We start from the raw sequence: 21,955 nt of genomic DNA on the forward strand, positions 1-21,955 counted from the left end.
AAGTTAATAAATTTAAAATATTAATATTTCAACAAAATTTTACATCACCATCTCACCATTATAAAAATATACAAAAGTTGATATCAGCAAAAGATCAATTTATCAAAGTCTCTCCAATGATCTTAACTGTCCCTAAAGGAGTGGAAGGATGATGTACGACTTTCTTGGTAAAAACTTGTGTGAGACGGTCTCACGGGTCGTATTTTGTGAGACAGATCTTTATTTAGATAATTCATGAAAAATATTGTTTTTTATGCTAAGAGTATTACTTTTTATTGTGATGTGATCCGTGAGACGGTCTTACATGAGACCTACTCGACTTTCTTTAGTTCTGCTCATTAATTCTCAAAAGAAAAAAAACGGTGGTTAATTTGTTATGTGTGTATAAATTATGAGTAGGTCTCTGATAAGACGCTTTCACGAATCTTTATCTGTGAGACGAGTCAATCCTACCGATATTCACAATAAAAAGTAATATTCTTAGAACAAAAAGTAATATTTTTTATGGATGACCCAAATAAAAGATCTGTCTCACAAAATACGACCTGTGAGACTATCTCACATAATTTTTTGTCATAAATTATTTTAAAATATATTTCCATGCACTAGTGTCGTCTCGTAGATATTACTAAAATTATATTTGTCAATTTTGTGAAAAATGATGATTGATGAAGAGAAAGATCATCCGCCAATCATTTGTTTGTTAACGACAAAATTGATATTTTTAACTTTATCCAAAAAACCAATTGCCATTTTTTTCCTTGAAGAATTTATTAAAATGGGAACATTTGATGGTTATAAAAAAATAGGTGCCGGTTTCAAAGAAAAGTGCAATTACTGTGATAATTATTATAAAAAGTAAGGAACAAAAAACCACAACAAATTTGGTGAGCAAACACGACCATAGATTACAAGATTATTTTTTGGAGACAAAAACTTGTGTGAGATGATCTCATGAGTCGTATTTTGTGAGACAGATATCTTATTTGAGTCATCCATAAAAAAATATTATTTTTTATGCTAAGAGTATTATTTTTTTATTGTAAATATCGGTATGATTGACTCATCTCACAGATAAAGATTCGTAAGACATCTCACGAGAGACTTATTTTTTTTTGGTAGGGAAATTCGGCAATGAGATCCTACCTATGTGGGCACTACTCTCACTTCATTTCAACAGATAAGATCTTGCCACACATACAATTTCAAAAAAAAAAGTAGATCTTATATATGCATGGGCAAATCATGGTCATCTATTCTATCGGTTGATGAGATGCTAGCATAAGGGTAGTACCCTCACACCACATCTAAGGGTTTAATTTTGATTTGGACATGTGGGGTCTACATAAATTTATGGACCCCACATATCCAAATCAATTTTGGGCTCTTGGATCTAGCATTAGGGTACTACCCTTATGCTAGCATGAAATAATCCTATTCTATCATGAGAGCAATACTCATATAGGTAGGATGAAATAAACCGAGAAATTCTGGATCTATGTTGTTGCATTTCACATGGTCAACGTATTCCTATAGTTATAAATTTGTTGATCCAAATTAAATAAACAAATGGGATTCCTAAGTTGTCACGAAGATCATTAAAATTTAAATGCATGTACCCTGTAAAATTGTAGTATATTAAAAACTAAATAAAAAATTATGATTCTAAAATTGTATCCGACATTATCAACGGAACAGAAGGTTACATAAAAAAAAAAGGCTGGTCACGTGAGTGAGACGGTCCTTGCCTCCCAGTCCCAGCCTTGATATTCTCGCCCGACCGTGTGAAGCGGTCGGTCACCACCCCCTACCCCTCGTGACTCTCGACAAATTATGTCTACTTGAGTGTAAAAAAGGTACGATAACAGTTGACGACACTTCACGGGTTATATGGATTAAGGTCATCAATCAACACCATGCAAATATTCACATCAAGCAACACAGTTTCACAATTTCACTATTGAAAGGTAATCAAACCTTTCAGTTGTCCACAATATTGATAATACATCAAATATAGTCGAATACTAGAATAATACACAACACAAAGTTTGGTTTTCCTTGGATAGTTTTGGATAAATAAGAGAGACAAATAATCTGGTGGAATGGGAACAGCGCAAAAATAGCTTGGCGATATTCTTAAGTGAACCGAATCGTCTGTCGCCAACTAAAATCAATCATGCATAGAAAAGGATAACATCAGAAGAGGCATTGAACTGTGTTCTCCAGCAGCCAAATACAAGTATCTTTCTCTGCAGAAAAAACCTCCAAACCTGTAGTCAAATATCAATATAAGCTGCTATAGAAAACGGCATGCACCAGCAGGAATGCCTGACCCAGCAAAACTAAACTGTATTAAATGGTATTTATACTAACATATAGATGGCATACAGGTGTGGAAACTTACCTTGTTATTATATTTTTATTCTCAGAATCACATGTCATATGCAGGATAATGGATGGTAAAGAGAAGAATTTGTTGAACTTCAAGTAAAAAACACAACACTATTTGAGTGAGAAAATGTGAATAATTAATCCTTGAGAAATTACCTTTTACGAGACAAATATAATGCTTTGTTCGTGTGGAAACATGCAGAAAGTGGAAGAAGCACCATAAAATAAGCAGATATAATCATGTTTGCAACAGGATAGGAAGATGCTGAAGAAATACTGCTACTTCCCATGTTAAATATGACTATTTTGAATGTGAAGGACGCTTTTATGAGTTGAAATGAAAAAAAAACATATGAATTAGGATATCTTTGAGTTTTTTCCTTCAAAATTAGCAGTTAAAAACTGCTGTGTGACCATACGGTCAAACCTTAAGTGTTATAGTTACTTTCGAAAGAAAGCTCCAAATTAAATTTAGGAAATGAAAGATTTTTTTGAGGACAAATCGAAGAGATGATAGAATATTCAAGTTATAGCATCGGGGGGATGGAAACATGTGTTGATAGCTGTTAAACTGGTTTCCTTTTCTAAAGGCATACGTGAGTATCTTTGGAGAAGGAAACCGAGAGAACAGAGATTTTGGTTTTCTAGGATACCACAGGAGAATGAACCTTCCTCACCTACACAGTGGAAAATGGGCAGTAAGCCTTTTTTTCTCAAAGCCGCCCATATTTAACAAAAGAAATATCTCTAAACAAATAGCAAAAAATAGTACGATAAGAGAGAAATGAACAGAGAAAAGGAGACAGACCATGATAGCTGGAATGACATTACAGGTCATAACTTTCACTTCTTTGCTGGGGCGGGTGCAGATTATTATCGTTGCCCTTCTCATCGTTACGTTCATATCTATCACCACTACCATCAAAGTTATTATTGTCATCTCTGGCAGATTCTTCCTGCTCTCTTTCCTTGTTCCATTGCTCAATTTTAGCCCTTCTCTCAACACTGCTTTCCCGTACTGAACCCTTGGTTCTCCTTCTTTCAGGGCTTCTGCTTCGTTCACTCCTTCGACCAAGACCTCTGCTTCGAGGCCTTCTACCTCTATCATGGTGGCGATGATCACCTCTTCTTTCAGAACCATGCTGCTCATTATAGTGACGATGGCGAGGGCTATGGCTATGGCTTCTACTGCGACCATGCCTTCTTCTACTCCGAAATAATTGTTGCCGCAGCTCTCTTCAGAAAACAAATGGATCAATCAGCAACCAATCTGAGTAGAGCTCAAAGAAAAGTATGGAGAACAAGTTCTGTTTTAAGACTGACCTGTTTATCTTTTTCAGATGCATAAAATTGCAGTATCCACCTCGATTGCACACATTCTCTTCATACTGCCTACAGGTCGCTTCACGGAAATCCGTCACAGGAGAGAAGTCGGCGATGATTGGACGCCCTAAAAATTCAAATACCAGCACTCTTAAGAAAGAAAGAATCATGCGATCTACTGAATTTAAAAGACTCCTGTTAATGCTAGACATACATGTAGGTAAAATATGCACAAGTTCAGCAAAAAAAAAAATCAATTTGAAAGACATAAAAAACCCTGTTGATCTCTCATAACAAATTTAGCACCATTATTTACGTGATTTATGATAGATCCTCTCAAAACAAGTTCACTATCCTCCAGAGAATTCAGAGACCTGACCTCGAATATCTTAGTGTCTTGTCAGTAACCTATCTTTTTAACAGTGAAAATTGTAGACACTAATGAGAAGAACTAGCCTTCATAAGATCTTCCCATGAGATTCTGAAGTGCAGCTTGAGTTTGGTCTTCCTCCCGAAACTGAATGTACACATTGCCTACCATGTGGTCAGCCAAATTATCACAGATGTTTAGGCTCTGGATGTCCCCGTACTTGCTCAGCTCCTGAAACAAATCTTCGTAGAAGTCCTGTTTGTTTGAAAATTATCAAATAAGCATATATACAAGTTCCACACTTTGATGGCTTGTGAAAAGAAAATTGAGACCAGTAAATCAAGTAACCAAAATTATACTTGAATTCCAAATTTAAGAAATGGGATGCACGGCAGTGACAGATTGAGTGTGCAAGTGACAGGCTAATTCAAATGTATCAAAATACATAGTAATTTAAACTTATAATCATCGAGAAGTGTCACCAAATTATACTCTCATGGCGAGACACAGTCAATTCAATTATTACCAAATGTGTGGGAACAGCATGTGAGCAAATTAAAAGGAAAGGCAAAAACGACAGCATCTAGAGAGATTTCTCTTGGACAAAAACAGGGTCAGGGGTGTAACGGAGTCGAGCTTGATTTATCCTTGTGTTCGAGTCCCACTCCAACAGCTTACGAGCTAGGTTTTAGTCGATCAGATTCAATATCTAGTAAAATAAGAACATCCTACATTGCATAACAAAAAAAGATTGCATCAAAATTTTAATAGCAGAGACAATTAATCATATATGAATTTATGAAGGTTTAAAGGGAGATATAACGGAACTGAAGGGTAAACTAACGGAACCTCGAAGTGGGACTGGGATCTTCTTAGGGTCGATGCTCTGGCCTTGAGGATCGACACCAGGCGTGATCATATCAGGGCGTTGATACATGTTGGAAAGCAGAAGCGTAGGGCTGCTGCTGGGCTTCGTGTGCAGACGCGCGCAGCGGTCTCCGTGGCGGCACGCGCCGATCTTGAAGTAGAAGGGACAATTCACCTATCCTTCTCCGTACGAAGATGGACGCCAAGTGCTCGTCCGCCATTTTCTCTCCAAATTCTTAAGGTAGCTAGCTGTTAGGATTTCAGAATCCTATTTTTAGTTTGGCAAGATGTTAAAATAAAAGGATTCGGATTTATTTAGGATTTCATGGGATTTCAACAAGTATATTAAATCCCATCAAATTTGATAAGATTTGGTGGATTGGATTTAAAAATAAAATTCTTTCATCCAACACATCATTCTCCTCAAAGTTTCTAGATGGTTAGACTTTTTTTTCTTTTATTTTTTTAGAGTTGAAAGTTCGTTTAAATTTGTAAGTTCTTATGTTATTACTGATTAATATAATCAAAATTAAATATATCAAGCCTTTACGTTTAATAAGTAATTTCAAATTGAAGTGTTTGATGAGTTTTTAATATTATTTTATGTGCATTATGATAATTAATTAATTTTTGTACAAATAAAAAATAGAAAAGAATACGATTTCAAATGCTTCTAATGGTATTAGTATATTTCAATTGACTTTTTTTCCAGGATTTGTATCCCATTTTTAAAACCTGGAATTCCTACTTGATAACAAATCCAAATCCATTCCTCCTAGAATCAATACTCTTAGCATAAAAAGTAATACTTTTTCACGGAGGATTCAAATAAGATATCAATATCACAAAATACGACCCGTGAAGTCGTCTCACACAAATTTTTATCTTAATTTTATATAAATAAATATATTCATATAAAATTTATCTACAAGACATAGTTTGATACATATGATAGGATAAACGTTTGATATATAATATAAGGATAAGTTAAGGATAAATAAGATGTAGGATATTATATTTAATATTTGGTATGATTTTAATAAGAGTGATTAAATTTATATATTATATTGTAATGACAAAATTAACCTTATCATAATAAATTTATAATTTCAAAGTTGTTGTTTGAGTTCATATTTTTTTATCTGTTCATGTGCCGATAGTACTTGCATGATTTATTTATTTTTACCTAATTTTATATATTATATATATGATAATTGAACCCTTGATTTTGTGAGTCAAGTCAAATATCAATTTTTAAGGTTAATCGAGTGATACTAATAATTTTATTGAGATTTATAAAATTTATTTATATAATTATCTCGAATTCATTTATATAATTATCATATTATATAATATATAAAAATAAATAAAATATTTATTTGATTTTAATTTCTACCTACTAACATAGATTTATAAAAAAATCATTTATAAATTGAGGGCAATTAAATCATTTGTAATGTATTTTATCATTAAATTAAAATTATCACACCTTCTATTAGGGATATTTTATCTTTCTAAAAAATATTTATCAAGACACGTGATATTATCATGAGCTTTTTAAAAATATACCAAATATTGGATAAGGAGAATTATTTATCAATCTACCAAATGTCTCATAAATTTATTCACATTAATAATTTCGAAAATATATTACTTTCTTCATTCTATTTTGTTTTCACAAAATTTAACTTAAAAAAGTTTGGAGATGCGGGGTATCGATCCCCGTACCTCTCGCATGCTAAGCGAGCGCTCTACCATCTGAGCTACATCCCCATTTGAATATAAATGTTCTGCGTTTATATACTTGACTACAACTATCAAATGAATCCTGATAACGAAATTTAAAATCTTTTCATGCCAATAATATCGATAACTTCATTAAGAATGGCTTCGAACAAATTCTGTACAGATATCATAAGATACGATTGTTGAGATTAAGCAAGTTTTAAAAAATAGAATATAACATATAAATAACACGATCTACCTAATATTTATACATTTCATAAATGAAAAAAAAAAAATCAAGACATTAAACTTAAGCATACATAGTAATAGATTTATTTTATTTTTTAGAAAAATGTTAGGATATGTTTGGAACTTTTCAACATATGTTTCATGATTGAGTATCAACCGATGAAACTATTCTTAATCTATATTGATCGATTGAGTAAATTTTATATAAATTGTTGACATAACTCAAATTGATGCAACTGTATTTTGGAAGTACGGGTATATCAGAATTGATTATAAGAAAACAAAATGAACATTCGAGTTTGTTTTTAAATTTTGATTACCAAATCCCTCTATGTTTCTTTTTCCTCCATTTTCGGAAATTTTCACTAGAAGTTTTTGATTTATTTAAATATGTTGTACAAACTTATCTTAGTTGATGTCACACTCTCAACTATATAATAATACGAGACAAATATATATATAATATATATATATGCATTCGCCGAATGTATTTTGATTCCCACAGGACATTAAACATAAATCATAAAACATTATACAAAATGACAAAATCCCCCAAAATAAAAAGAAAAAAATTAGTTTTGACTCTATGATGGAATAAAATATAGCTTATCCTTCTCACAAATCTCATGTTTTTTCAACATGGTTGCTACCATGCATGTGAACAGGTCTGTAACCAAGTAATATTCAGTTTAATTACATACTTGAGTAATTAATTAAAAATACATATTGCATTACGATGAGTTTGAATTAACAATTACGACGACGCTACTTATATGAACAAATTTATGCTCAATTAAAGGCGTACCCTCTGCCTTTCAATTTATTTTATGGCGAAGATTTGTGTGAGACGGTTTCAGGGGTCGTATTTCGTGAGACATATATCTTATTTGAGTCATTCATGAAAAAATATTACTTTTTATGCTAAGAGTATTACTTTTTATTGTGAATATCGGTAGGGTTAACCCGTCGCACATATAAAAATTCGTGAGACTAGTTTCATAAGAGACCTATTTTTTTATATAAATAAATCACGAATAAAATGCAAATTTAATATTTTATAAATATTTTAAACTAATCAAAATTTAAGACTCTAAGGTCATCTCCAACCCATAATCTATTTTGATGCAGTTTCTGCACCAAAATAATGTAGTTTCTGCACCAAATATAACATTCATATTCAACACATTTACTTCAAATCTTACACTAAAACGTATATTCCTAAAATATTCTCAAAATATTCTTTTTAATTTGATTTATTTAATTATTTTAAATATATTATTATTTAAAAATATCTAATTATTAAAATAATATGTTGTTATTATATAAATAATATTTATAATTTTTAATATTAATATTTATAATTAAAGAAAACAAAAACTTTTTTTAAAAAAATGGAGCTATAGGGGAAATGGAGCTAAGCTATTTTCGTTGGAGAAATGCCCTTGCACCAAAATGGCGTGAAACGTTATTTTGGTGCAAGGGTTGGAGATGCCCTAAATTCAAGCCAAAATAAATATCAAAATAGTTTTTTTAATGTTTTTATAAAAGCATTATATTTATATGTACTGTAAAGTTCAACCCAAATTTCATCTCACATCGTATTCGTATCGTATTTTTCATGTATTGTCTGATTTTGAAATGAAACACCAAATTAATGCAATGACCAATAAAAGAAATTACTTTTATTGTAAATGAAAATCACGGTGAATTATATACTTTAGATAATACATGGAAAATTTATTTTAGTCTTATTAAATAGTATTGTATTTTTATAATAGACCCAAATGAATGGTGTTTGGGTCATATGATTCCGAAATACAAAAGAGACAAAAATAAAATAATAATAAAAAAAGATAATTGGTTCTATCTGAAAATATTAACAAATAAAACACATGACAGAATAAGTACGTGTACTAATTTTTAGGTTCCGTTTGGTATTTGTGATAAGATAAATAAATGATTAGTAATTAGAGTGATTAAAAAATGAGAGATATGAATTAATAATATGGTGGGATAAATAACATTGTGTTTGGTATAATTTTAAAATGATGGATTAATTTTGTAAATTTTATTGTAATGACCAAAATGTCACAAGTGCTAATTAAATATATATATTTTTAAAATAATTTAATAGATAATTAAATATTTATATTATAATTTACTTTTATTAAAATAAATTTAAATATATTTATTAGAAATAAATTTGTAAATATGTATTTACTTTAATAATTAAAATAACAATAATATTTATAATATTTTGAATTTTATTGTTAAATAAAGTTTAGTAATAATTATAATATTATTGTTTTTTTTAAAATAATTATAAATATTCTTAAAATAATGTGATAGATAATTAAATATTTATAATTATAATTTATATTTATTAAAATTTATTTAAATATATTTATTAGAAATATATTTGTAAATATGCATTTAATTAATAATTAAAATAGTAATAATATTTGAATATTAATTTTATTGTTATATTTTATTAGAAATATATTTGTAGATTGTGTATTTTTAATAAACGACAAAATAATATTTGACATGGTATAAAATGATGAGTGTTGATATAAAATAAGAAATAAGAGGATAAATATATAATTTGATGAGTATTGATAGTCTATCACACATGTTTTATTAGATTAATAATCAAATAATTATCCATAAAATTGGGTCTTAAACCGGGTCAAAGTGATTATTAAAGTATCTTAAAATTTTAACCCAGCATTAGATAAATGTTTGATTATTTATCTAACCTTGTTTAATCTACCCAACCAAACACATCTCCAGTGTTTAAAATACTACGTTTATACTTCTTATAGAATCTTTTCATTAGACGATATCCATGCATTACTTGTGTCCACATTCCTTAAAACACCTTTTTCCTTCAAGAGGATTCGAGGCATGTCAAGCTTTGATAAGATTCGTCGTTTACAATGTTAAAGTAAATATATTTTTGTAATACTAGTTTCATTATTTATTGATTGAATAGATTATTTGAATTGGATATTTATGAAAACAATTTTTTTATTTTAAAACATTAATATAGTTATTGGTATTTTATTTATATTTATTTTTCAATGAAATAATTGTAATTTTTACTAAGTAAAGAAATGTTCAATCACTATAATTCCAATCAAATAGGAAAATTCTCATACTCCCAAGTAAATGGAGAGAGACAAATAAGCAAAACGAGCAACATTGTGAGCATCTCAATTCGTCGTTCCTAGTTCTAACGTGTCTATCCATAAGTTTGTGAATTAGCTTAATTACGTTCCTAGTTCTAACGTGTCTTATCCATAAGTTTGTGAATTAGCTTAATTAATCCCAACTCTTATGCAACGAAGATGCTCATCCATATATATATATACACCAAACCGCCTATGTATATATATATATATAATTAATCCCAACTCTTATGCAACGAAGATGCTCAATCCATATATATATATATATACACCAAACCGCCTATGTATATATATATATATATATCGCTCGATTCAATCAAATGAAGGTACATTTTGGGCGGCATAGGCGGTAATGGACACCAAACAAGACTAAAAACATATCAGATAGCTACGTTATTGATTACTTTAACTCGGACATCATATCGAGCATTTTGTAGGCATGGCTTCCAGCGGCACCAATTTCCGGACAGTCACCCCCATCCTCTCTCTCGAGTCCACCAATCCTTTCCGACCAATCTCATTAACTCCCCAGTCAAACTCATGGAGCAAAGAACCCAACACAAGGTGAAGCATTCGGTGAGCCAGAGGAATCCCGGCACATATCCTCCTGCCAGCGCCGAAAGGAATCAGCTCGTAATGCTGCCCTTTGTAATCAATCTTCGAGCCTAAAAATCTTTCCGGTTTGAAAGATAAAGGGTCATCCCAGCAAGCCGGGTCCCTTCCGATCGCCCAAGCGTTCACGAAAACCTGCGTGTTTTTGGGAATTTTGTATCCCATGAAGTCGGCATTTTCAATTGCTTTTCGAGGAACCAGGAATGGAATCGGAGGATGTAGTCTGAGAGTTTCCTTTATCACAGCTTGCAAGTATGGTAGATTTTCGATGTGATTCTCGTCAAATTTGTTGCTCTTTCCGACTACCTGGGCGAGTTCGTTTTTGGCCTTCGTCATTGTCTCCGGATGGCTGAGCAGCTCGACCATGGCCCACTCGGTGCTGCCGCTTGTTGTTTCTGAACCGGCCAGAAACACCTCCTGAGAAAATCAAACCAAATTAGTAAATGACAAGGCGCATTGAATCGATGGACATTTTCAGTTTCTTTCTAAATAAAATGAAATTTAATCGGCAATAAGACTTAAAAACTCATAAATTTGCAATTTTAGACTCCATTTTGATGATGTATTTGTAAACATTTGAAAGATATTGTTTTGTATGGTTCGGAAAGAAATAAATAAGCAGGTTTTAATTTAAAAAAGGTCGGGTTGTAAGGAAACCTTATAAGTTATATCTCGTGTTCATTAGGTTTGAACTTGAAATCTTGATCAATAAAGATGGAACGTGTATATTTAAAATAAATGAATAGCCATGCAAGATGATTGCGTTTACCATGATAATTATATTTAAGTCGTGGTCTGAAATCTTATCACCCCCATTCCCTCTTCCATTCCCTTCACTTGCCAGCAACACTTCCAGAAAATCCTTATTCCCTTCTGCAACGTTTTGCTCCTTCAACCTCTCCGCCACGAATTGCCCCACAATCTTCATTATCCTCCCCATCCCTTCCTCAGCTTTTCGCCTCAGACCCTGCGGATCCAGCCATTTCAGCCATGGAAACAGATCGACGATGTTCGGATGCCCCGACCACTCCATAAACTCATTCATGGCCGAAAAAAACTCGGACCCTTCCGCCGATTCAGGGCTCACCAGATCACGGGACAGCATTAAATTCCCCAGCATGTTGAAAGAAGCCAAGAACACATACCGCGCCACGTCTATCCCAGCGGGGGAGACTGTACTGTTGACGGTGGCTTCTTTTCCAATCCATTCCACCATTTCTGCAATGCACCGCCTCCGGATAGCGGTGGTCTCGTTGATCTTTTTCTGAACCAACATTTCAACAGTCATCACACGCTTCATCACCCGCCAGTATTGACCGTATGGGGCGAGGGAGACAGCCGCCTTGTTGAAGTCATGAACCTTCATCACCTCCGTGATCGTTCGCTCTGCGAAGTTCGCATCGTGATTCTTGAACAATTCCGTCGCGGCTTCGGCGGTGAGCAGCACCATTGTGTTGATAGAGCCGATCCTTAGCCAGACAACTGGACCATAATCTTCCCGTAGCCCAGCTAGAGTTTTGTGCGGCATGGAACCGAGGTCGAACATGTTTCCGAACACTGGCCATCCCGGTGGACCTGGCGGCAGCCTCCCGGTGGCAGAGCTCCGCTGCTGGCGGAGGACGAAGAGAATAGATACGGCAACGAGAAGGCAAGAATAGACGATGGTCAACTCCCACTGCATGTTTACGAGTCTTTCTTTACTTCTCACTCGTAAATTCTCCCAAATTTGTTATATAGGCGTTGCGGTAACAAGATTCTCTTGTCCACTTTTGATTGAACCTATCGTATTTAATACTTTCTGATTTCGCAAACTTCAATGCGAAAATAAATTAATTCATCCACCTTTTAATTATTATCCTTATTTCTATATATATTAAATGCAATATATATCAAAATAACTATTATTAATTACCTAACAAATTAATTATCGATCCTTTGTTTTTAACTTCAATGATTTAGTCATAAATTTCGCTAAATAAAAACGGCGAAAAAACATGTATTTAATTAAGTATAGGAAAAGTTTTCATGTTATATCTTCATGAAATGGAATTGTTTGTTTTCTTGTTAGTCAACGAAAGAATCTGCATTCTAGAAGATGCCATGTAATTTGTTGAATTAATTTGCCTTTAATGAAACAGAATCAATATATGTCGTTGCCAGATCACAAGCTATTTTTGATCTTGTTTAATGATCAATTATTGATCGTCGTCGCTTAATTTGTGATACGATCGAACATAACTATTTTTCTAACTCGAGTCAAAACTCAAATCGATAATGTAATGATATTCCTTAATCCATACCATTTACCAAATGGTATGTATATGTACAGATATATGTACAGTTTATTTATTTATATATTTATATATATACACACATAAATAAATTGATTAGTTAATTTTTTTTTAAAAAAATTAATGCATTGAATATTTTTTCAAAATAGTAGGTGTAGTAGCGCATGTTTCTAGATGCTATTCAATGATCATTGGCCGGCCTGGGATGTTGTAATATGACAATTTATAATTGGGGACCAAATAAAAGAAAGAAGAAAAGGCCATTTTTACAGTCGAGCATTTCAATTTGTCGTGATCAATATATGCCAAACCAGTATTGATTTAATAATTTATGATTAATAAATAATTGATTAAAAAAACTATAATATAAATTGAATTTGAGAGTGTGTATAAAAATTTGCGACGGTTTTTGTATAAACCTTCGCAAACTATATTTTATTTGCGACGATTTTTGTATCTAGCTTGGTCCATGACGCGCGACCAACTTAATAAATTCTTTTGTCACCATGCCATATAATGACATTTAAAAAATCTAGTTTTGTATAAACTATCATACATAATAGATTAAGTTAAACTAGTCTTGAAATTTGAAAATTAATTTGAACGTTTAAACAAATAAATTATCTGGTGTGTTTGCTGAGAAAAATTGTAATGTCTCGAAAATCGAAAAGTCCACGTGAACCATATGCATGTAAATTATTATATGCTTTGGTATTTTATTAATTTTTTTTAAAGCATAAAATGTATTTTTATTTTATTAAATCGTGTTTAATTATTTTTATGCATTTTATACATTATTATTGCATGATAGGATTTAATTCATGTAATTTTAAAAGTTCATTCATTAAAGATTTTAAATTTCATTTCGCGCTCGAACGAGAAACGGAGACCGGAGAATTTTCAAGAAAATTATTTTTATTACATGATTAATTTTTATTAATTAATATAAGATGTTTTAAAGGTATTTTCAAGAATTGGGATTTATTGAGTATTTTTACCCGCAAGATTTTAATTTTTAACGGTGTGCAAAATTTTATCGAATTAGGGGACTTTTTGAGGGTTCGACTAATATTTTCAAAAACTTTCCAACACGAAATCTTTTTCGGGAGTATGTTTGGTATTAATGGGCCTACTTTTAAACTTATTGGGCTTAAATATTTTTTTAAACTCTTAAATGACAATTTAGGGTCCATTATTTATTAATTAACTATTTTAATAATATCCTAAACTAAACTTAAAACTACCCTACACCCATTATTATACATTCACCAACCGACAACACCATTATTCAGACTCCCACCCCACGTTTTCAACACCCAGCAGCTGGTAGCATTCGGTGTTTGGCTTGTTGTTGCAAGAAAGCTTCTCCCGGGTCTCCATTGCATCGTTCTTGTTCTTCAATCGTTAAGGCATGCCTCGTACTCTTATTTCTGCATCATTTACGTCCATATTAATGCTGTGCATACATATCATCATGAAACATTTCGATCTAGTTAAGAACTTGCGAGATCCTTCGGTTTTGCACTTCATTATTGTATTTTGTTGTGTTGCTCATGATTTCCTTGATCTGTGCAAGGGCTGCTGTTTTCTTGTTGGTTTAGGGACTGATATTGTGACAAGATGCTGCCTTGAGGTGTAGAGTCACGGCTGGCACTGTTGGTTGAAGGGCCGAGAGAGGGGGTTGGTCGCGTTTGGTATGGTTTGTAAGAGATTGTGTGGTTGGGTTGAGGAACAGCGGTGCAAAAGGCTAACCGAGGCTTGAGACAGGCTGTGTGGGGTCTGAGTAAAAGCTGAGGGTGGCTCGAACTCTGCTGGAACCATCGCTGAAACCGATCGAGCATGGGTTAAGAGAAGAGGCCGCGAGTTGTGGTCATTGGAGGCTAGGGAGTGATCGCTTTATCTAGCGTGCATAGGGCTGGTCCCGGGGGTCTGGTAGGTTCCTTAGGGTCCGGTCTACGTCTAGATGGCTGCGCTCGTGACTGGTGCGAGCTGGTGCGAGCCTAGGAGCGCTAGAAGTCGGGTGGTGCATGGAAGAGTGAGAGATGGGAATAGCTGGAACTGTCCAGCAGCTTTATGGTCCATTCAGAATTACTTAAGGGCTGAGTCTTGGTGGTTTTAGGCTCTTTTTAAGTGTTCATAAGATATGGTAAAAAGTTGGGAAAATTTTGGTTGAGTTTCGGTTCGATTCGGGTTAAAACCGGGACCCCGGTCCAAGTTTTATAACAATTTGATTAAGTTATGAAATAAGCTCGAATTTACGTCTAGGAATGATTTTAAATATGTTTTGGGATATTTTAAGGAGTTTGGTAAGCTTCGGATCAAAATAATGAGTTTTGGATTTATCCGGGACTTAGTCGTCGCAAGAAACGTTAATTAAAGGATTAATGGAAACGTCTAGATTTAAGCTTAATAAAAATTATGGGAATTATATTTAGCCTAAAATAATTATTAGAAGTCTAAGTTTTTAATTTGGGAATTTTATGCTAAGTTTGGGTTTAATTCGGGATTATAGCGCATTATTATGTTATATTTAAGGATTAATTTAAAGGTCATTGATTTAAGTCAAATAAAAATATGGGAAAATTAATGTAGGCTTAAATAATTATTTGGGACATGTTAGAGTCAATGAAATTAAGAAAATGTCGGAAACGTGGAATTTTACGTCTAGGGGCAAAACGATAATTTTTGGGTTTACAGGGGCAAAATGGTCATTTTGCACCCGGGGTGAGATTTTGGTCAAGGCAGCGCCCTGAGCACAATTTTATTATGTTTTAACGTTTATGCATCATGTTTATGATTTTTACGCAATTATGAAAAATACGGTGCATGCTTGGTTTAAGGAAAAAAAATTACGCATATACATATTTTTTATTAAGTGATGAAAACGATGATATTTTTGAAGGATGGAAATTGGTTGTGACTGACGATGTATATGTATACGATGACATGAGATATGATGAGCTGAGGCCCGGGCTCAGTGGGCGGGTAATGCCGTCGCTGATGTCCCCTGCCGCCGGGTACCACGGTTTTTATTAGATGGATCCATCGATAGAGCTGATACGATAGAGCTGATACGAAAGTCACAACTAATGAACTGAATTCAATTAAAAATAAAATATATACGTATATGATGACATGAGATGATATGCTTTAATACGCTATGATTTTACACGACACGTGTACGTATATGATGACATAAGATGACATGCTTCGATATGATGAGCTGTTTTGACACGTATATGATGATATGAGATGACATTATTCGACACGACATGATTTTATACGACACGTTTATGTTCATGTTTTGAAGTTCATGAAAGGTATGTTGGCATTAAGGTTTTTTAAGTTCATGAAAGATATGTTGAGTATGATATTTTTCACTGTTATGTGCCTATATATGTACTTGTTATTCCTGGTACAGGCGTGTTGAGTCTTTAGACTCACTAGGCGTGTGTGATGCAGGTGAGCTAAATGTTGAGGAGACTGGAGGTGCCAAACACTGAGTAGGCAGACTTGGTGGGGTGACACGACCCGAGGACCGCATGTTTTCTGCATTTTGATTATGAGATTTTGAGAGGAGATGAACCTTTTTTATACGATGACGATTTTAAAATTTTTATTTGTTTACGTTTACGTTTGATTTTAAAAAAAAAATATTCCGCACTTTTTAAAAACGAGCGAGACGTTTCAAAAATTGTGCGAGCGGTGTCATATACACGAAACTGTGTCAAAGTTGTGAACAATCTAACTTCTATGATCAAACTATGTGAATTCTGATTCATTTATTAGTTCTACCTTCTTCGGTTAGTCACAAAGCTGAGACTTTAAACAAGGCATCTTATGAAATTTGCAGGAAAAATTTATGAACAAGGGTCTAATATTGTAGCAGCAAATTTAATTATGCTATTATAAATTGGAACAACGTTTTTACATGACTAAAATTGGAAAAATAAAAGAAATATGCTAAAACATGAAGGAAACAAAAGAAAATCTACTGAAAACGTCTCTAATTAATGTTGATACGAGTTGGTGAATATATATGTTAACCCCTTGAAATGGTTTTTATTTTAAAAGTAATATTTCTTTATTTAATAATATACTATACTACAATTTTGATTTAGATATTACAGGCCATCTTGTATTCAGTTCTTCTAATTTACAAACTAGCACTTGTTGTCTTGATACGGAACTGGTATGGCCTTCAATGAAATTCCTTTCCTCAAAGTAAACCCACTCTTTTCGCTCATATCCATTTCATCAGGCTTCATCCCACCCGCCAACACCCAATCAAACAAGTGCACCACAGAGCCCACTGCCATTGGCAACACGCGAGAGGCAAGGATGTGCCCTGACCCGAACGGTATATACTCGAAGTTCTGCCCTTTGTAATTAATCAATCATGCTTGGGTCCAGTCGTCCAGAAACCTCTCTGGTTTAAACTCCAAAGGGTCTTTCCACGTTTTAGGGTCTCTTCCAATGGCCCAAACGTTAACAAGAATTTGGGTTTCTTTCGGGATATAGTAGCCTAACATCTTGCATGGATCCATGGCCATGTGGGGGACTAAAATGGGAGGGGTGGGTGAAGTCTTATTGTTTCTTTGATGACTGCTTTTAGGTATGGGAGGTGATCTAGGTGTTGTTCTTCGAGCTTTTTGTCAGGTGGTATTAGGGTTCGGAGGTCGGATTGGAGTTTTCGAAGAGTTTGGGGGTTGCGGAGGAGCTCGGCCATGGCCCATTCTAGCGTGCTGTGGTATCCGTTCCCGCCATGAACATTTCCTGTAATGTTTCACAAAGGAAGAAATGAAAAACACGATACAATTTTATCAAATGATAATGCAGTATGATTAGTCTAGATGCATGCCAGACACATACACGTATTTATTCAGTACTTAAAATGTTACTTAACGTCATACCAGCACCCAGGAAATTGGTCATTTTGATTGGATATGAATATAATCTCTAATATACACAAATTGAGATACTGGCCCATGATCCTTACTTTTCTTAATATATCTTAATCGATATCCATTTCACGTTGGACATCCAAACTTGATGTTAGGAGAGGGTTAATTAATTCTAGAGGCAAAATAGTTTTTTTTTTTTCCATTCACTTATTCAATTTTTAGTTTGATCAACTAAAATTTTATAGTTTTTTTTAATACTTTAAATTTTAATTTTCGAATATCCCAATCATTTCAATAAATAACGTGATTTCGCATAATGCAGTTTTTTCAAATTTATGTCACCAGTTAGACATAATAACCGAAAATTAAGTACCAAAAACCGAACAAGTTAATGGTTATATAGTATGGAAATAAGTAGAAAACGAAAGAAAATTAAGCATTGGAAACGACCGGAAGCTTACCAACACAATAACGTCGTTGATCACTGTTGAAGAAAAACGGGGAGGTCCCTCCGCTCCATCTCTCCCCTGTATTGCAAAAGCACATCCAAATAATCCTTCTTCTTTTCATTAATGGTGGTCTCCATTTCTCTCATTCTTTCTTTCAAGAATTCCCCAGAAACATCAAACGCTATTTTAACGTGAAGCTGTGTTTTTCTTCTCACTCCTTGAGGATCAAGCCACCTAAACATCGGCAAGAAATCTGAAACGTTTGGTTTCCCTGCAAACTCCATAATTTTCTTGCATGGTAAAAGAATTTGGCCCCCCCTTTCTGATTTTAGGTCCAATAAATCCTTTGAGAACATTAGGTTACCGATCAGATTGAAAGCCATCAACAAAAAGAAATTCCCCACATCAACACCGACACTGTTTGCAGAACCAGTGGAGGATGCTTCTGTTATGAACTCGAGCATTTGACCTATGCACTTAGCTCGGACTTCATGCATGGAATCAAGGCGCGCCGTGGTAAAGAATTCTGATGTGCAGAGCCGCCGCAGCATCCGCCAGTGTGGGCCGTATTGGGCGGTGATGAGGGACCATTCGTTGCTTATATCGCCTTTCATGGCTTCGTATATCTTTCTTCCAGCCAAAACTGCGTCGTGGTTTTTAAACATTACACGCGCCGCCTCGCTGGAAGAGATAACCACCGTGCTCATGGAGCCCAGATGGAGAGTCATCACGTCCCCGTATCTGTCAGCTAGTTTAGCAAAGAGTTTATGGGGTGCGCTGGCGTCGCATGCTAGTTGGAAGATGTTGCCAACCACCGGCAATGGCTGTGGCCCAGGCGGCATCCGGCCGAGCTCCTCCAATCGTCGGTGTCTCCGCTCTGTTACCACCGCCCATGCGGCCCATAATAGCAAGGCTAGTGCTAGGCCCGCGATTCCGTAGACCATCTTAATTTCAGGGGGTGTATTCAACGTGGTAAATTTATTGACTTTTAATGACTTTTGTAGATTTTAAAAATCTAGAGATATTCAATCAAGACTTTGCATACTCTATAGAACTCTTGTGGTATTCAAAATAGGCTTTCATGGAGTTTTAAAAAAGTCAAGTGGTATTCAACATTGACTTTTATAAACTCTATAAAAGTCTACAGGTATTCAAATTTTCCATGGACTTTTAATAACTCCATGGAATTCATTGACATACAAACATTAAAGCCTAAGGTTTAACTATAAATTATAAAAAATTGTATTTGGTTCACCCCAAAGATTTGAATGGATTTTTAAAACTTCTAACTCTCTCTCTGTCGCTTCACATCACATATCTTCATATATTTTCTCCTCTCATCTATTTCTATTACTCTCTCAAATTTTCGAAGTGTATTTCTATATATATTTTCATATTTCTTTTTCAAATTTTTCATTTTTTGGCTGATTGTTCATTTAATAATTTTTTATTTTAATAACACGGGGAAATTTTGAATTATAGAATTGATTTTGTGATTTTTAATTTATGATTTATACAAAGTAATGTAATATTCAATAATAATAAAAGATGATCAAAAAAATATTGTTTAATTCTTAATAATTGAATAGTTTCGTAACAACAATGATTTTTTAAAGTCATTTTCGTATTTTTAATTAATATGTAAGCTATGATATTTTTATACAAAATTATATTAACACAATAATAAATAATATTATTTTTACATTTATATTAATCAATTGATGTATTTTAAAAAATTTACAAACATGCATATAAACCCACATATATATACATTTAAAGGATTAAACGATTTAACTTTTAAATAAGTAAATTTATTTATTAATATAAATATTAAAAATAATTTCAAATTGAATATGTTATATATGTCAATTAATTATTGGTTCAAAGAAATTAATAAAAAATCACATGTTATAGGTAAGTACAAAATTTATAAAATTCTATAAAAAAAAATCTACAAAAGTCTATAAAAATCTTGCAAAAAAGTCTACATAAATCCACATAAATCTGTTTATAATCTGTAAGATTCCATAAAAGTCAATAAAAATTTATCAAATCCATAAAAGTCTATCATTTAAAAAAGTCATTAAAAGTTATCAAAACTCTGAATTGAATACACCCCACTCAATCTAGCCAAATTAAATATATTTTTGCTTTTTAAAAAAAAAAACTATCTATAAAACACATTGGGGTCCAAATCCAATTATATGACACCGATTAATTTTTATGAAAATATCCTATCCATTTAGATGAGTAATATTTTTGATATAATTTACTCGTAACTATAATAATTAATTCTCTTTAAAAATTCAAATTTTCACATATTATCTCTACCATTTACATATTTAATATAATTTTACGTTTCATTGATTTGCGTGGCAACCGCCTCAATGGCACCCTGACTCCGATCTCCCGATGCATTAACCTCGGGCTTCATATTCTCCATGAAATTGTCAATTTGTCATGGACAAATATATGAAAATGAGTTTGAATATTCAAGGAAATAATATATATCTATCTTTCTTAGTGTCGCAACTTCTTAATCTATCATGATAATTTCTTAATTAATTTTATTGGACATTTTATTTTTTTAATGTGATAACGAGCATATTATGTCATATTGTGGTTCCTTTCGGTTCGACCCTTTAATTTTTTTTGGGCTGCCATGTATGTATTATTAGTGAGGCTTCTATGTTGTAATAACATAAATCTAGGGCGGGCCACGTTTGGTATTAAAGATATAATTATTGAATCTCATCGCTAAATAAGTTAATAAAAAATGATAGATAAGAAAAAGTAATATACGATTTTAAAATAATATTGTATTTGATAAGATTTTTATTAACGAAATAAATTAAGGATTATTCCACTTTATGCCTGAAATACACTTGGGCACTCCTAAAATTACAAAATCCTTGGCGCAAAGTAAATTGTTTATGGTAAAGCAAAAGGGTATTTCTTAATATAAAATGGGTATATTAAAATATGAATTGTTAGTCCAAGAAGGTATGGGTGGGTTTAAGTGACTACATTTAATACCCACTTAGTCCTTTGTTTGCTTGATACAATGAGTTTACTAAAAAAATAACCAAACAAAGATTTGACTCCAAAACCTCGAAATGAGCTAAAATCGCTACTTCTCATTCTTCATGAGCTAATTCACTCCTCGTTAAATCTTACCTTATCCCCTTACCAAACATATCGAAGAGTATAAGATGAAACTGGCCTTTTTGTTGCCTTACTTTTTAATGGCCGAATGCATCAAATTTGCAAGTTGCTTGAAGCCTTGAATGTTAGTGCTAGTTTATAACTCAAGAAGTGTTTCATCCTAAAAAGATTGTCTCCATTTGATAGTGATAATCTCATGAGTTTATAAGCTATAGGAGACATTTGTAATTTTTCAACTACTTGAAAAGCTAACTTCAACGACGACTCACTCTAGATGATTTTCACAAATTTTTCAATATTCAGTGCGTCATGCACCTTAATCCAAATTAATAAGTGTTTTTTTTTATTCAATTATCGACATTGATCCGATGACATCTTTTTCTATGTCGTCTCTTGTACTACATCGACTCTCAACGAA

General features: G+C 33.1%; 1 protein-coding gene, 1 non-coding gene and 2 pseudogenes across 2 annotated transcripts; all 4 read right to left on the bottom strand.

Moving 5' to 3' along the window:
- Nucleotides 1-1,925: 1,925 nt before the first annotated feature.
- Nucleotides 1,926-5,172, bottom strand: LOC140832420 (splicing factor U2af small subunit B-like; annotated as a pseudogene).
- A 1,479-nt stretch (nucleotides 5,173-6,651) lies between these two features.
- TRNAA-AGC (transfer RNA alanine (anticodon AGC)) lies at nucleotides 6,652-6,724 on the bottom strand. Its single transcript has one exon. It is a non-coding gene; the product is annotated as a tRNA-Ala (tRNA).
- A 3,682-nt stretch (nucleotides 6,725-10,406) lies between these two features.
- LOC140832421 (cytochrome P450 76A2-like) lies at nucleotides 10,407-12,475 on the bottom strand. The gene is made up of 2 exons (XM_073196440.1): nucleotides 11,498-12,475; nucleotides 10,407-11,145 (listed from the first exon to the last, which is right to left on the bottom strand). Exons 1-2 carry the CDS (start codon nucleotides 12,407-12,409, stop codon nucleotides 10,534-10,536), a joined length of 1,524 nt encoding a protein of 507 aa, XP_073052541.1. The 5' UTR covers nucleotides 12,410-12,475; the 3' UTR covers nucleotides 10,407-10,533.
- Nucleotides 12,476-17,182: 4,707 nt separating this feature from the next.
- Nucleotides 17,183-19,316, bottom strand: LOC140831887 (cytochrome P450 76A1-like; annotated as a pseudogene).
- Nucleotides 19,317-21,955: the final 2,639 nt, after the last annotated feature.

This window comes from Primulina eburnea, chromosome 5 (genome assembly GCF_022965805.1).
Source record: "Primulina eburnea isolate SZY01 chromosome 5, ASM2296580v1, whole genome shotgun sequence".
NCBI lineage: Eukaryota > Viridiplantae > Streptophyta > Magnoliopsida > Lamiales > Gesneriaceae > Primulina > Primulina eburnea.

Bases quoted from the DNA above. Each gene is read 5' to 3' on its own strand.
- LOC140832421 (XM_073196440.1), bottom strand. From the start codon at position 12,409: ATGCAGTGGGAGTTGACCATCGTCTATTCTTGCCTTCTCGTTGCCGTA. The intron at 11,146-11,497 runs GTAAACGCAATC...TGATTTTCTCAG, and splicing joins ACTTAAATATAATTATCATG to GAGGTGTTTCTGGCCGGTTC.